The sequence below is a fragment of the Trichosurus vulpecula genome, chromosome 3 (genome assembly GCF_011100635.1).
Source record: "Trichosurus vulpecula isolate mTriVul1 chromosome 3, mTriVul1.pri, whole genome shotgun sequence".
Classification (NCBI taxonomy): Eukaryota; Metazoa; Chordata; class Mammalia; order Diprotodontia; family Phalangeridae; genus Trichosurus; species Trichosurus vulpecula.
Window position 1 is genome coordinate 168,331,819 of NC_050575.1, and position 13,554 is coordinate 168,345,372.

Consider the following 13,554-nt stretch of genomic DNA (forward strand, 5'->3'; position numbering starts at 1 on the left):
TCCTAGCTGTACAATGACTAGGAGACCATCTCCAGCCTTGTGGGCATTATGATCTCCTCTCTCTACGGTTCTTCTGTACTGTGTCCAGCATGGATGTCTGCAGTCTGACCTTAAATACATCCTTTGGGGAATAACAATGATAATTTCCTGGCAGACTCCAAAGCCAGGAGCCCTGAGCCTAGTGTATTATCGGATCAAAAGCACAAAAGGTATTATTATTCATTTTCTCAGATATTTTATTCAAAGCTTTTCAAATACCTCTGTTAAAACATGTATGTCTTTGTACATGCACACACATATGCATGTAACAGGCATCTGATGCATGTTTTATATGTTAGTGAGGTTTTTGGCATCTCACAGGGCATTAATTAAAATTCCCACAATAGACAACAAACTTTAGTCTTTACCTACAAAAGAATATTTGTAGATAAAAATGTTGTCTGCAAAATATTCGTTGATAAAAATATTTTATCTTCAGTCTTTCTCTTCTCTAAACCATCTTTCACACAGCTACCAAAATAATCTTCCTAAAGCACACCTTTGATCATGTTACTCTGCTGCTCAAGAAACTCTAATGGCTCCCTAGTGCCCACTATATAAAGATAACAACAATAATTATAATAACTGACATTTATATAGGGCCTTAAGGTGTGCAGATTGCTTTGAGCCACACAATAACTGTGAGGTTGTAAACTTATTAGCCAGACATTTGAGGCCCTCTACAGGCCAGTCCTAATCCATCTTTCAAAATTCTCCTTTGATGGGCACTATATTACAGACAAACTGGAATATTAGCTGTTTCTTGATCAAATGCTTCACTCCAACTGTCCCCACCTACTCACAACAAGCTGTCCATGTTGGGAACATGGCAGCCCTCCAAATGTCTGTTGAAATCCTTCCCATCCCTGAAGGTCCACCTTAGGTGCAACCTCATCCTGAGCTCCCCTATACCCTCCCAAATGAAAAAGACCTCTCCCTGTTCTTGTACCTTATAACACTTTGCACGAAGCCTTCTTCTATATGTACTACGTTCCTTGCTGTGGTACGGAGTGGGATAGAGCTTTGGAGTCGAAGTTAAGGAGACCCAAGCTCACCAGACGCTTACCAGCTGTGTGACCCTGGACAAATTACTTAACCTCTCTGGGCTTCAGTTGTCTTATCTTGAATTAATGTCTCATCCGGCTCTAAATTATGCTCTCGTGTCCTCTAAAGTCCCTTCCATTTCTCATCCTATGATATGAGTTCTCTTGAGTCGTGGTTAGGTGAATACACGCTAAATTCCCCGTGACAATATAAACTGTTGTCTTTCATTTTCACATCTCTAAATATAATAAGAACCATTGTTTTAGGAAACTCTTGATCATCTCCTCTTCCTGCGCCCATGTTGAAGAAAGGAGGGGCAATTATCGCAAAGGTAGCTTCTGTGTCCACATCTTTGCAAGGAATGAAAAAATTAGAGAAGTTCTACAAGGTGCATTCTGGGAAGATTGTAGAGTAGGTCAGAAATTTCTAGGCTCTCCAGATTTCTTTTACAAACAGACTTCCACAAAATGAACACAGAGCAACAAAAATAAAGGGGTAAAGCAGCTGTCATCCTAAGACAACTGGAGATGACCTCAGCAAAGACAGAACCTCCAGGGGCTGAGGTTTGGCCTGAGTGGAGCGTGGACACCTCCAGGCAGACTCCACTGAATCAACAAACAGCAGGCTGGAGCAGCTACTTCAGGAAACAGGCTAGGCCTCAAGAAATTTTACTTCATGAATTTTAATCTCATGATTGGCCCCCTCCCTTTTTTACTCCCCCAAAATGTTCCAGAGACTACTTTAATGATATCTATCACCATGCCAACGACTCAGTTTTCCAGAACAGTTGACACCCCCTGTTTCTCGCCTAGAGAAGCATAGACCCAATTGCCTTGATGAGAAGACACTGAAGAGAAGGCAGAATTCCACTTGGAAAAGGAAAAAAAAATTCAAGTCAAGAAGCCATGGTGAAACTGGAAGCCCCATCCTTCCTTTGGTTCACCTGACTTTATTACTGGTTCTTGCTTGTTGGTGTCAGGGTATCAGCACCACACCAGGAATATGAGAGCCAGAAATCTAAGGAAGAAACCTTGAAAACCATCTGGTTTAATCCTCTCATTGTACAGACAAAGAAACTGAGGCCCAGAGAGTTTAAATTATTTTCCCAAGGTCACATAAACAACAAAGCGCTAGAGTTGGTATGTGAAGTCAGATCCTGTAATTTTAAGGTGAGTACTCTTTCCACCTTTCCCCTCAATTCCTTCAAAATGATGTCCACAATGCCTTTGGATCGAGGACCTTAGTCTCACTAGCACCTGGAACCTGAAAGTCAGAGGAGGGTGAGGCTGGGGGAGGGGTGGGACCCCTTCAGTGATCTGATGGACCTTGAAACTCTAAGTAAAACAAATCACCCCTTCCCCTTCCCCCGAGGAATTGAGTTCCAACCAGGTCTCAGAACAACTGATGCTCTGATTGGCTTTTCCTTGAGTGTTTGCTCTCTATGGCAGGGCCTCTCACCTTGAAAGTGTTTTAATTGACAATGTCTTATCAAGGCACTTACAGGGCAGGTAAGATCCCAGGGTGTGAAGGGGAAAAAGGAGCATTGATACTAGTAGTGAGAAAGGACAGATGAGACAGCTACCAGCCATTCCCAATAAGCCAGGAAGCAAACATTTCAAAATGAGACTGCAGTTTGTTTCATTTTGGAGTCTAGAGTCAATTGGAACATAGCTAATATTTCACCAACCATAAAAGCTGCAGAGTTCCTTACAGATCTTTCCTGAGGGCTCTAAAAATAGTTATGGTGACAGTTTATGTATATTGTCTATACAACACCTCAAGGTTTAATTACAAAGTACTTTGCTATTCAATTAGGGTTAGTAACCTCTATATCCCCTCTCTTCAGTTTTTGGTTGTTTTTTTTTTAAGATCCACCCAAGGGAAATCCAAGAAGGAGATCAGAGTTGCAGCGTTCTTTGTTTGGTGGTAACAGACCCCGATAAATCAACTCTAGGCTCTGTGGTAAAGCAAAAGCATACAGAGAGTGGGAGATAGAGAAAAGTAGAAAAAGGGAAATCAGCCCTGGAGGTGAACTGCTTTGAGGAAATGGTGAGTAAATGAGTACAAACTCACTTGTGGAATTCTACCTAGGCAGCCCCAAACCATGAATGCTTCACATCCATCCAACCCAGACATCTTCCCTTTCTACGATTTCAGGGGCATATACCCTGACTTTGGCCACTTCTACTGCTTGTTTGGGGAATAGTAATCAAATCAGGAAAGTCAGAACTGCTGGGAAGGGTGTGATGATTTGTGACAAATAACTACAATCTCCATCAGTGTGACTCCCCAGACCAAAATTTCCTTCCCTGGCTACTACTCCCCTCTTTTTATAGGAATTATCTCTCTCTATTAGAATGTTAGCTCCATGGCGGCAAGGACTGTCTCACTTTGTATCTGAATACCTACCAATATCATAGGTGTTTAAATCCATTTTCATTCATCCACAGGCTATGGGATTAAAAAAAAAAGTTTTGAAATACTTTCCACAGACAATCTAGGTTCTAGATTCTAAAGAACAGGAACCTACAACCTAGAAAGAGATATGGGACCATTTCCGAACAGGGTACACAGACACCTGATCTATACAAACTACTGCTGCCCTTCAAATGCCATGAATAAGAAGCCTCTAGGTCTTCTCGCACATGCCCGGACAGACAAAGATTATCTGAGGGCACACTGCTTGCAAGCATGGGGCCACATACCATTGTCTCCTCCCCTAGGCCATTAGAATATAAGAACCATCAAAAAGAACCACAATTTCCAAGAAACAGCCCCAGAAACTGAGTAAAGAGGAAAGCAGTCTATAAAAATGTCCAATTTCAGATGCTAAGTGAGGTCTGAGCAAGTCTGGGCTTGGTGGGTAGATCTGCTCCTTGACTGCTTGTACCTCTGGCACACCTGGAACAGCATATCTTGGATCAATGTCTGGTAAGTAAAATCCATGATAAAAAACAGAGACACTAGAGAGGAACACTGGGGGCAAGTGAATAAGGAAACAAGCTAATCCTGATTTAGTCTTAAACTCCCGGCTCCACCAAATACCATATTTGTAGGAATGATTTTTTGATTTTGATTTTTCACCATATCTCCACTAAAGATTAAGCTAGAACTGGTCCAACCCTTCTAGAAACCAATTTAATGAGACTACAATTAAAATGTTTATACCCTTTGAATTGGAGAGTCTGCTGCAATGCCTATTATGTCAAGGAGGTCCATGGTTAAAAAAAAAAGTCCCACATACACCTAAATACTGTCAACCCGAAAGTTTGGTTAAAAGAGGCAAACAGAATAGGCAATATATAAATTCGTGTTTATTCCCTTAAAGCTAGCCGAATACATGCATGGAGCCAGAACCTAAATTCTGACTGCCTGATAAAAGAATGAGAATCCTTAAATATGTTTTACAACAATCGCAACTCAGGATATCTGTGTCACTCAAATTTATGATCTCCATATATGCTTAACCATAGTATGAGAAAGGAATTTTCTTAATTGTATAGGTTGTAAATACAAAAAAATAAGAGAGTTGACAAAGTGTCAATTGAAATTACAACCCAGGATATCTTTGTTTTCTTTACCACTAACATGACATAACATAGTATATGTCCATAAAATATTAAGTCCAATTATTCAAGGTAGTGTCTGGTCAAGATGTCTTGTCCTTGGTAGCCATTAACAGAAGAATGTTATGGTCAGCTGTTCCTGGCCTGTAGCTTTGGCACAAGAAGGGACATTCTGAGTTCACCCAGAGAGCAAGACATGTCTGTTATGCCAGAGTATGACAAAGCATCATGGTAGATTAAGTTCAGAGTGGGCTACAATGCCTCTCCTGATTGGTCAATCCAGGTTTTAGGCCTGTCTCAGGTCTCAGGGGTTCAAAATGGTTTGGGGAGGGATCTACAATACTTTCAGTGACATTTTTGTTTTTATAGTAACAAACAACTGAAAACAAAGCAAGGGTTCGTCAACTGGAGAATAACTAAAAAAAGTCCTGGTATATGAATGTAATGGAATATTCCTCTCTTCTAAGAAAAATACAACAATGAGGCAGCTAGGTGGCTCAGTGGATAGGGTGCTGGACCTGGAATCAGGAAGAACTATGTTCAAATCTAACCTTAGACACTTAGGGCCAGTGACTTTGGGAAAGTTGCTTAACCTCCCTCAGCCTCAGTTTCCTCATCTGAAAAAGTGGTGATAACAATAGCACCTACTTCCTAATGCTATATAAATGTTATTATTCTTATTATTTGTTGCTATTGTTATGCTGACTATGGAGGTACATGGAAGACAGATGAACTGATGCAAAGTGAAGTAAGCAGAACCAGGAAAACAAAACATATAAATCACTTAAGCAATGTTAATGAGGATAACAACAAAACAATCCAAACTGAATGCCATGAAATGTGAATGGATTAGCTTGGCCCCAAAGAAAAGATACTGGAAAGTACTTTTCAGCTCCCCACCACCACCAATCCCACCACCCTTTGTAAAGGTGGGGAACAATGGGTACAAAATAGTGCTTTTCAGAGCAGACTTTTCCCAAGTATTGCTAGTTTTGATAGACTTCTCTTTTTTTTTCTTTTTTATCCTATTGTAAGCGATGACTTTCTGGGAAGAGAAGTGGCAGAGGGCGAGGAGATACGTTGAGAAGTAGAGACAATGCAAAACAAAAGCTATTAATAAACATTTTAAAATTGTTGAACTAGAACAATGGCAATTACATCCCTGTTGAGGCTTCTATTATCAATGCAAATTATTTAAGTGAAATGTTTTGCCTAGATTAGCACCTATGAGCAAATGCAAGCATGTTTGCAATTCTGCAAGAATTCCTGAAATTTGCCCATTTTTGTAAGCTACAATCAAACCCAAGGTCTAGTTTGTTCTGACTGTAGGGCTAATTCCTATAAGTAAGGCCTTAGATCTTATATAAGCTAGCAAACCATCACCCTTTACAACAGAAGGGAAAATAGGACCCAGATTCATAAATCTTCTCAGTGTCCTTTCCTGCCTAGAAGACTATATATACTTCACAGTCCTTGATACCTAACTACAGAGTGCCCCATACAAGTCCTTAATATGATAGGGTTTGTGGTTTTGTTTTGTTTTCTTTTGCTTTTGACTTGATCCACTATTCAGATGTTCCAAAGTGGGCCCCCTTTGACATCAGACCACTGACCTTAACTGGTTTGCTAGGAAAAAAGAGGTGGCTCTATAGAGGGACCGGGGATATTTGACTATCATCAAAGTATCTGTAGGGTGCCTGGGGATCCATCTAGATGAGAGATGCTTTCGAAATGCAAGATAATGATGGTTCATGCCCATCATCTGAGCCTGAGCACAATGGACAAGGACAGCATGCTTTGCTGGAAATAACAGTCACCAATACTTTGCCTGGCTTGAGGCCAAAGCCATTAGTCCATTGTTAAGCATAGGGTCTGTCAATTCACAACCAGCCCGAATGTCCTCTTGGCAAAAACCAGTTTGGATATGAAGGAGTGATTAAAAAAGTAATTTTTACAAAAACTGGTATGATATTGAATTATTAAATCGAGGTTCACAGAAACAGGTTTATGTGCAATGTTGCCTCCCAGAAAAGGAAAAAAAAATGGAAATCTATTCAACTTGAGCCGCCAGGCCCAAACCACAAGTTTGGGATGCTAATTCATTTATCTGCCCTATAATTTATGATTTACTTTTGCAGTAACTGCAGTCATAAGGAACTCATTGAATTAAGAAGCCTCACTATTTATGTTGTGGAATAATATTATTTAACTGCTCAAAAGCCACACATCTCCCAGAATAGTTTTTCCACATGAAATGGATTTATATTTTATGTTTTGGTTCAGGATCATTTACACACTTGGGTTCACATACACACACACACACACACACACACACACACACACACACACACATTCTCTCTCAACATTGTCACAACAAACCTAGATGGGCACACAGACCCAGACACAGCCTGGAGGGTTACTCAAAGCACACAACATGAGCAGCAATCCTCGTGGTTAATAATTTATTATTCTAAGACATCAGAGTCAAGAGCCTGGTAGATCCTTGGGTACAGTCATCTCTGAGAAGGGATTCAATATCAGCCTAGACATTTATACCACATTCAGCTCACTAAGACCTTGCTTCTTCTGGGATTGGAAGAGGGCAAGGGTAGAAAATAAGGGAAGGGATGGCTCTTTCACCTTAGGTCTGCCTCAGTTTCATTCATTCAATAGACATTTACTGAGCACCTACTCAGGCACTAGATATACAAAGAATAAGACAGAAGTGGCCCTGCCTTCAAAGACTTCATATTCTTCTGGAGGTAAACAACATGTACAAAGAAAATTAGATATGAGATGTCAATTAATTTTTTGGAGAGGGAGGGTGCTAGTACCTGGAGGAGGGGATCCAGACAGACTTCCTGTAGGAGACTGCACTTGAGGTGAATTATTAGGGAACCAGGGATTATATGAGGTGGGGATGAGAAGAAATTTCATTTCAGACACATAGAATATAAACTGTAAAAAAGGCACGGAGATGATATGGGATGTCATTTATGGGTAAGAGGAAGGAGCCCAATTTGACTGGAATGTAGAGTGCATGAGGGAGAGACACTGGAAAAGTAGGTTTTAGCCAAATTGTGAAGAGTTATAATTTTCAAAGAGCCAGGGGAAGGGGAAAGGGGAGAAGGAGTGAGAAGAGAAAGGAAAGAGGGACCAGGATAGTGACCTTGAGTAACACTCACACATAGTGGGTAGAAGATATCAAACCAGAAATAAAAGATGGAGAAGCAACAACCAGAAGTAGGAAGAGAGCTAGGAAAGAGCAGTGTCATAAAACTCAGGAAGGAGAGAAGAGCTAGGAAATTACAGCGATCAACAACGTCAAATGGTGCAGAGAGGTCAAGAATGAGGAATGAGACATGACCTTTAATTTCACAATTAAGATGTCACTGTATCTTTGGAAAGAACAGTTTGATTTGAATGATACAATTAGAAGCCAAAACTCAAGGGGCTGAAAAGGAAATGGGGATATAGGGAGGTGGAAGCAATGAATATTAACAAGAGCCTGCCTATGAAAGGGAGGACTGAATGGTCTCTCAGTTTCTTCCCAGCTCTGATATTCTTTGTTGTAAAATCTCTTCCTAATTTTGATAATCTGTGTTCATAGTGAACCATAGGATTCACACCTAAAAGGGAACTTGGAGGTCATCTACCCCTATGCCCCATTATCTTATGGACCAGTAAACTGTCTTAGAAAGAAGTGAGGGCACAAAGCCAGTATTTGAACCCACGTCTTCTGATTCTAAATTGTGGGTTCTTTCCACAACACCCTACTGGGCTCTTATTGTAAGACCTCCTTTGAGTTCTGACAGTCTATGATTCTATCTCTACCAAGCTAGAGTAGCAGCTAGCAGTAGCCTTTCTAGAGTAATACAAAGAACACTTGGTTGTAACCTTCATTTAACTACCAAGAACTCCTATCCAGTATCTGCTCCAATGTTATGGATGACTCATTCTACTCTCCTGATAGTAATTTACATATTTGCTGGATTCCCTGCGTGGGAGATGCTACAGATAGATCTCACAAAAGTGACCTGGCCCAATAACATAGTTGATAAGCACAAGCCAGAGACTGATGAATTTTTCAAAGCCTCTCTAATAATGACTCTGCCTGAATTTCACATTATTGATTGAGGAGGTAAGGAGGCTGACCAACATCTCCCCAGGGCTGCAGTCACCGTGGTTCAATATAAGAGTAAGGAGGGATCCAACCAATGGCTGAGTTAAGGCCCCAGCAGCTAGCTACCCAGAAGAGCACAGCTGTGATTCTCTAAAACCAGGTGTGAAGAAAGAGATACAATCACTCTTTTCCCAGGATGCCAGGGCTTCTTTTATGACCCATCACAATATTTGCTGGTCTTTCCCTAGTGCCTTCTGTCTAACCTACAAAGCACTCTATACCAGGTATTCTCAGGTCTTACAGGATCATAGATACAGAGTTAGAAGAGACTTTAAAGACTAGTAAGTCCAATCTCCTCATTTTTACAGATGAGGAAATGGAGGCCCAAAATGGGAAAGTGACTTTCCCAATGTCATAGAGAATCAAAACCTGAACTCAGATCTTCCTGATTCCAAGCCCAGCATTCTATCCAATGTAACAAACTGCCTCCTGCACAGTAACATTTGGTATAAGAAAAGACCTCAGAGTGAGGTATCAAGGGGTGTGTATATTAGTCCAGGCTTTGTCATTAACTGTCATATCCTACCCAAAGCAGGTCAGTACATTCAAGAGAGTGGACCAAGTCCCAAGTCAGGGAACAGTCATTTCCACCTGAGGCAGAGGAGAAGGGTCAAAGTTGGGAAGAAAACATAAGTAAGCAAAAAGGCAAGGCCAGGCTAGGACCAGAGTTTCTGTGGAGCAGCAAAATCCAAGAGATTGAGATTGAGATCCAATTGCCAGATTAGACATTCAGGCCAGCAAATCCATGCAAGATCAGAAAGAATACCTCCTCAAGAGGGGGACGGGAGCTGGCCACTGTCCATCTTAATCCATATCTCTAATGTTTCAGTGCCTCTAAGATGGCTCCTCAGGGGAGAGCTGGCACAACCAGGGAGAACTGTGTTCCATCCTTATGCAGCCACCACTTGTCAGATTATGGGAAGCATAAATCAATTTTGCTGTGTGGCCCTGAGAAAATTACATACCTTACATCCCTGGGTCTCAGTTTCCTCTTTTGGAAAAAGGGGATGATTTACCTCATCTAGGGTTTATGTAAATGAAAGCATTTTGTAACTGTACAGGACTGAATAAATGTAAACAGTCACTATAGAGTAAAAATACAGTAAAATGTGAGACTGAAAAAGAACTCAGGGACCTTTCAAATCAATTCTTCTCATTTTACAGATGGGGAAACTGAGGCCACAAGGCATTTTGCTCCATGATCCTCGAAAGGCATTGTGGTGCCATGGAAAGAGGACTTCAGGTTCAGCAGAGCTCTGCCATCTTATTGTCTTTGTGACCTTGGGCAGCTCGCTTCACATTTGGTAACATGGTAGGGAAGGGATTGGGCTAGATGACCTCTGAGGTCATTAATTTCCCTAATGGAGGACTGTGAAAGCCAGTGACTATGTCTGATTCATCGTGTATTTCCCCAGAGGAGCTGGAGGGTACCCAGGGAGACCAGTCTTGGTGACTTTCTGTATAGAAGAGAGCAGCAGTCTTGGGAGATTGGGATGGGGCTGGGTGACACTGCTCATATATTCCTGCAGGCTGTCAGATATCAGAAAAGCCCTGACTTTGCTTAAATCTGGATGAATATTCCAGAACTCTCTCTTGCACAAGATAAGCTCTGGAAGAAGTTGCAGACTTCTGACCTACAGGAAGCTCAATCCCCATCTGCACCAACACTTCTAGCAAATGCAGAGCTGCAAAGGTGAGGGACTTGAGCCAATTCCTGTTTCAATTACTAAAGAGGTTCTGTGTAACCTGTGGTATTTAGAGGTGAATTTAATGTTAAGAAAGTTATCCCTAAGGCCTTGGCTCCCAATTACCCTCCATTGAGAAGCCCATAAATTGAGATCTATTAGAATTTATGTGTCCCAGGGCTCTTCAATGGGAAAGTGGGGGCGATTACAATAGTACAAAAGTCTCCAGGCAATATCATCAAAGGAAAAAACTCTGCATTGAGTCAGACAGCAATATTTCAATGTGAGCGGAAGGAAACAAAAAAGTGAAACTTTGTTCCTCCTCCTTTTTTCTCCTCCTCCAGCTACTTACTCAGCCAACTCTTCCAAACTCCGATATACATCATCGTCATTCTCTGTGGTCTCTTCTGAAGGGAAGGGTCTGTGTGAGAAAAGAGAAATCTGTGGTTAGCAGAGCCTCTGCGCTGGCACTGGTGCTTACAGACCAAATTGCCCCTTGGGAACCAGGCTCCTTTAAAGAGACCCTGAGTGTCCTCTTTCAGAAAAAAAGGGATGGTTTTTGTCATCTCTGTCTCATGAGGTTTATGTAAGGAAAGCATTTTGTAAACATAAAGGACTGAATAAATATAGTTATAGAAACAGAGTCATAAAATTAAGATGTGAAAAGAACCTCAGGGATATTTTAAATCAATTCTTCCTATTTTACAGATGGGGAAACTGAGGCCCAGAGATATTTGCTCTACCACGGGAGCCAGGCTCCTGAGCCAGACTAGGGTAGTTTCAAATTAGTTTTCTATTCCCATGCCCACACCCAACCCAAGGAAAAGGGGTCAGGATTATGCTAATTTGTTTGTTCTATGCACTAACCAATGAAGAAACAACTTCTAAAAACAAATGTTTCAGATTCCCAAGTGTTTTCAGGCTTGGAAGTGGTACAGGCATCCATATTTAAAATGGCAGCCAAAGACTTAGGCTGCTTGCTTACGTGGACTGAGGAACCTGGACTAGAAGAGACAAAAGGCAAATCTCACTCATCTCCCTCAGCACCTACTCCTCTTACCATCTCTGGAAGCATTGCAAGAAGGACATGGGCAGGAATAGCAGCAATGCAGAAGGCTACCTGTCACTATGTGTGGCTGGGAAGAATGCCAGGAGGAAGCTCCTCCATGAAAGGATGAGTGGGAGAGCAAAAGGGGCTGGGGCTAGGGGTAGTGGTTAGGTAGTAATAGTAGTGCTATAGCCTCTATAGTTCTGCATCTTCAGCCTCCATTGAGTGCTTTGTTGGATGCTGCAGGGCTCCTGTGGCTAGAGTTTGCTGGAAAAGTAGGGCTAAATGATGGTCAAACATGCTGTAACAGAGAGGCTGCCCACGATGGACTCCCACAATCTGGGTGATGGCAATGCCTATCTGAACAGTGTCAAAACTAACCACTTTGCCAACAAACCAAAACGCTATATGGCAGTTATTGCCTACTGTGTTGTGCTACAGTAATTCCATGTATTTGGTCTCTTCACCTAGGCTAGGGGGCAATGACTAATGTCTTCTTAATCTGTGTATTAAGATCTAATCCTAGCACAGGGCCTTATATATAGCAGTTGAACAGTGAAAAATATGTTAAAAGAATAAACAATGAAGGCCTGTGGTTCTGTGTCTGAAGGCTTTTACTTGAATGGACATTGTTAGAGTAGAGATCTCAAAGGAAGAAGAATAGCTTGGGGCACATGATCCTGGCTTTTACAAATTTCCATTTGATGAAAAGAGTGTTTTGCTCCCTTAGTGATTTCAGGAATTTAAAATGGCAAGGGATAGTTTTGTCAATCAGTACATATTCAGGTGACTATCACAAGTTCTAGGTAAATAAGCAGTCTTTGTATAGGAAAGGGATGAAGAAAGCACCTCTATTTTTAGCAGTTGATCAAATAATAGATTCTCAGAGACAACAATGAACCCGGAATCCAACAGCAAGTTTACCAAACCAATACATTGATGACTGATTCAAGAATTCTTTGAAGAGACTGTTCACGGAACTTTTTTTTTTACAAATGGTAACTTGTTCATCATCCACTTTCTAGGAGACCAGAGTACAAGTAACAGGATTCCTATTGTACAAGTCCCAAAGGAAGGACCCTAACTAAGCAGCAATAAGAATCAAAGAACCACAGGACCTCAGAACATAAGATAAGATTGCACAGGGATAAAAGAGTGGTCGACCTAGAAAGAACTCATAGCACAGAACATCAGAGCAAGAAGCAAGGGGATCTAGTCCCACCTGCTCATTTCACAAATGGAAAACTGAGGCCCTAGAAGAAGCTGATTGTCTAGGGTCGCAGAAGGGCAGAACAGAAGGAACTAGGCTCCTGTCTTTGTTCTGCTATTTTTTCTTTGCACACTAACATATGTGACCTTCAATAAAGCCTGGCTAAAATCATGCTCAACACAGAGACGGAAAGGCTTGGGGGGGGGGGGGGGCGCCTGGCTGTTCAGAAAAGCTGCTTAGGGATGGGGGATGAGGGAGAGAAAAAGAGAAAGCCCACATCAAACATTGGAATAAAGAGGGTACTTTCCTGGATGAATCAAAAGCAATAAGTTTAAGATCAAATAATACCTAGAAGAGATGAAAAAAATGTTCCTTTAATTAAACCAAATATTTCCTAGCAGCCTCAGGGGAGCAATGCTGTTGTAAGAAGCCTTTGGCTGCTCAGTTGCCCAGAAGAAGAGCCACAGCCCAGTCATGAAGGTTTGCACTCTATTCCAGATGTCAGCTGGGATTTCTCATAGTATCACCAGACTGACATTTCTCAGTGGCTGGATAGGAATCCAAGGGATACTGAGCTCAGCCAATTCGGCCTAGGCCTGCTTCTTCCAGCTCTACAGGAACTGCCCATGGCCTGAGTGACACAGAAGTCACAAAGTTTCCATGGACAGGGCCTTCCAGACCTTCTTTCTGACATGGATACTTTTAAAAATCCTTCCAGCCACTGGTTCAGGTGTCCATTCATCCCATTCCCAAATAAACTCATAGTCCCTTCCCTCTTT

General features: G+C 41.6%; 1 protein-coding gene across 1 annotated transcript in view; it reads right to left on the reverse strand.

Annotated features, from left to right (window-relative positions):
• VAV2 (vav guanine nucleotide exchange factor 2) overlaps positions 1–13,554 on the reverse strand; it is a gene marked incomplete in the record, with an annotated part of 409,366 nt that overhangs the window by 92,929 nt on the left and 302,883 nt on the right. Inside the window, 1 exon segment of the mRNA XM_036750644.1 lies at positions 10,870–10,938. Within this exon segment, the coding sequence (XP_036606539.1) occupies positions 10,870–10,938 (69 nt within the window).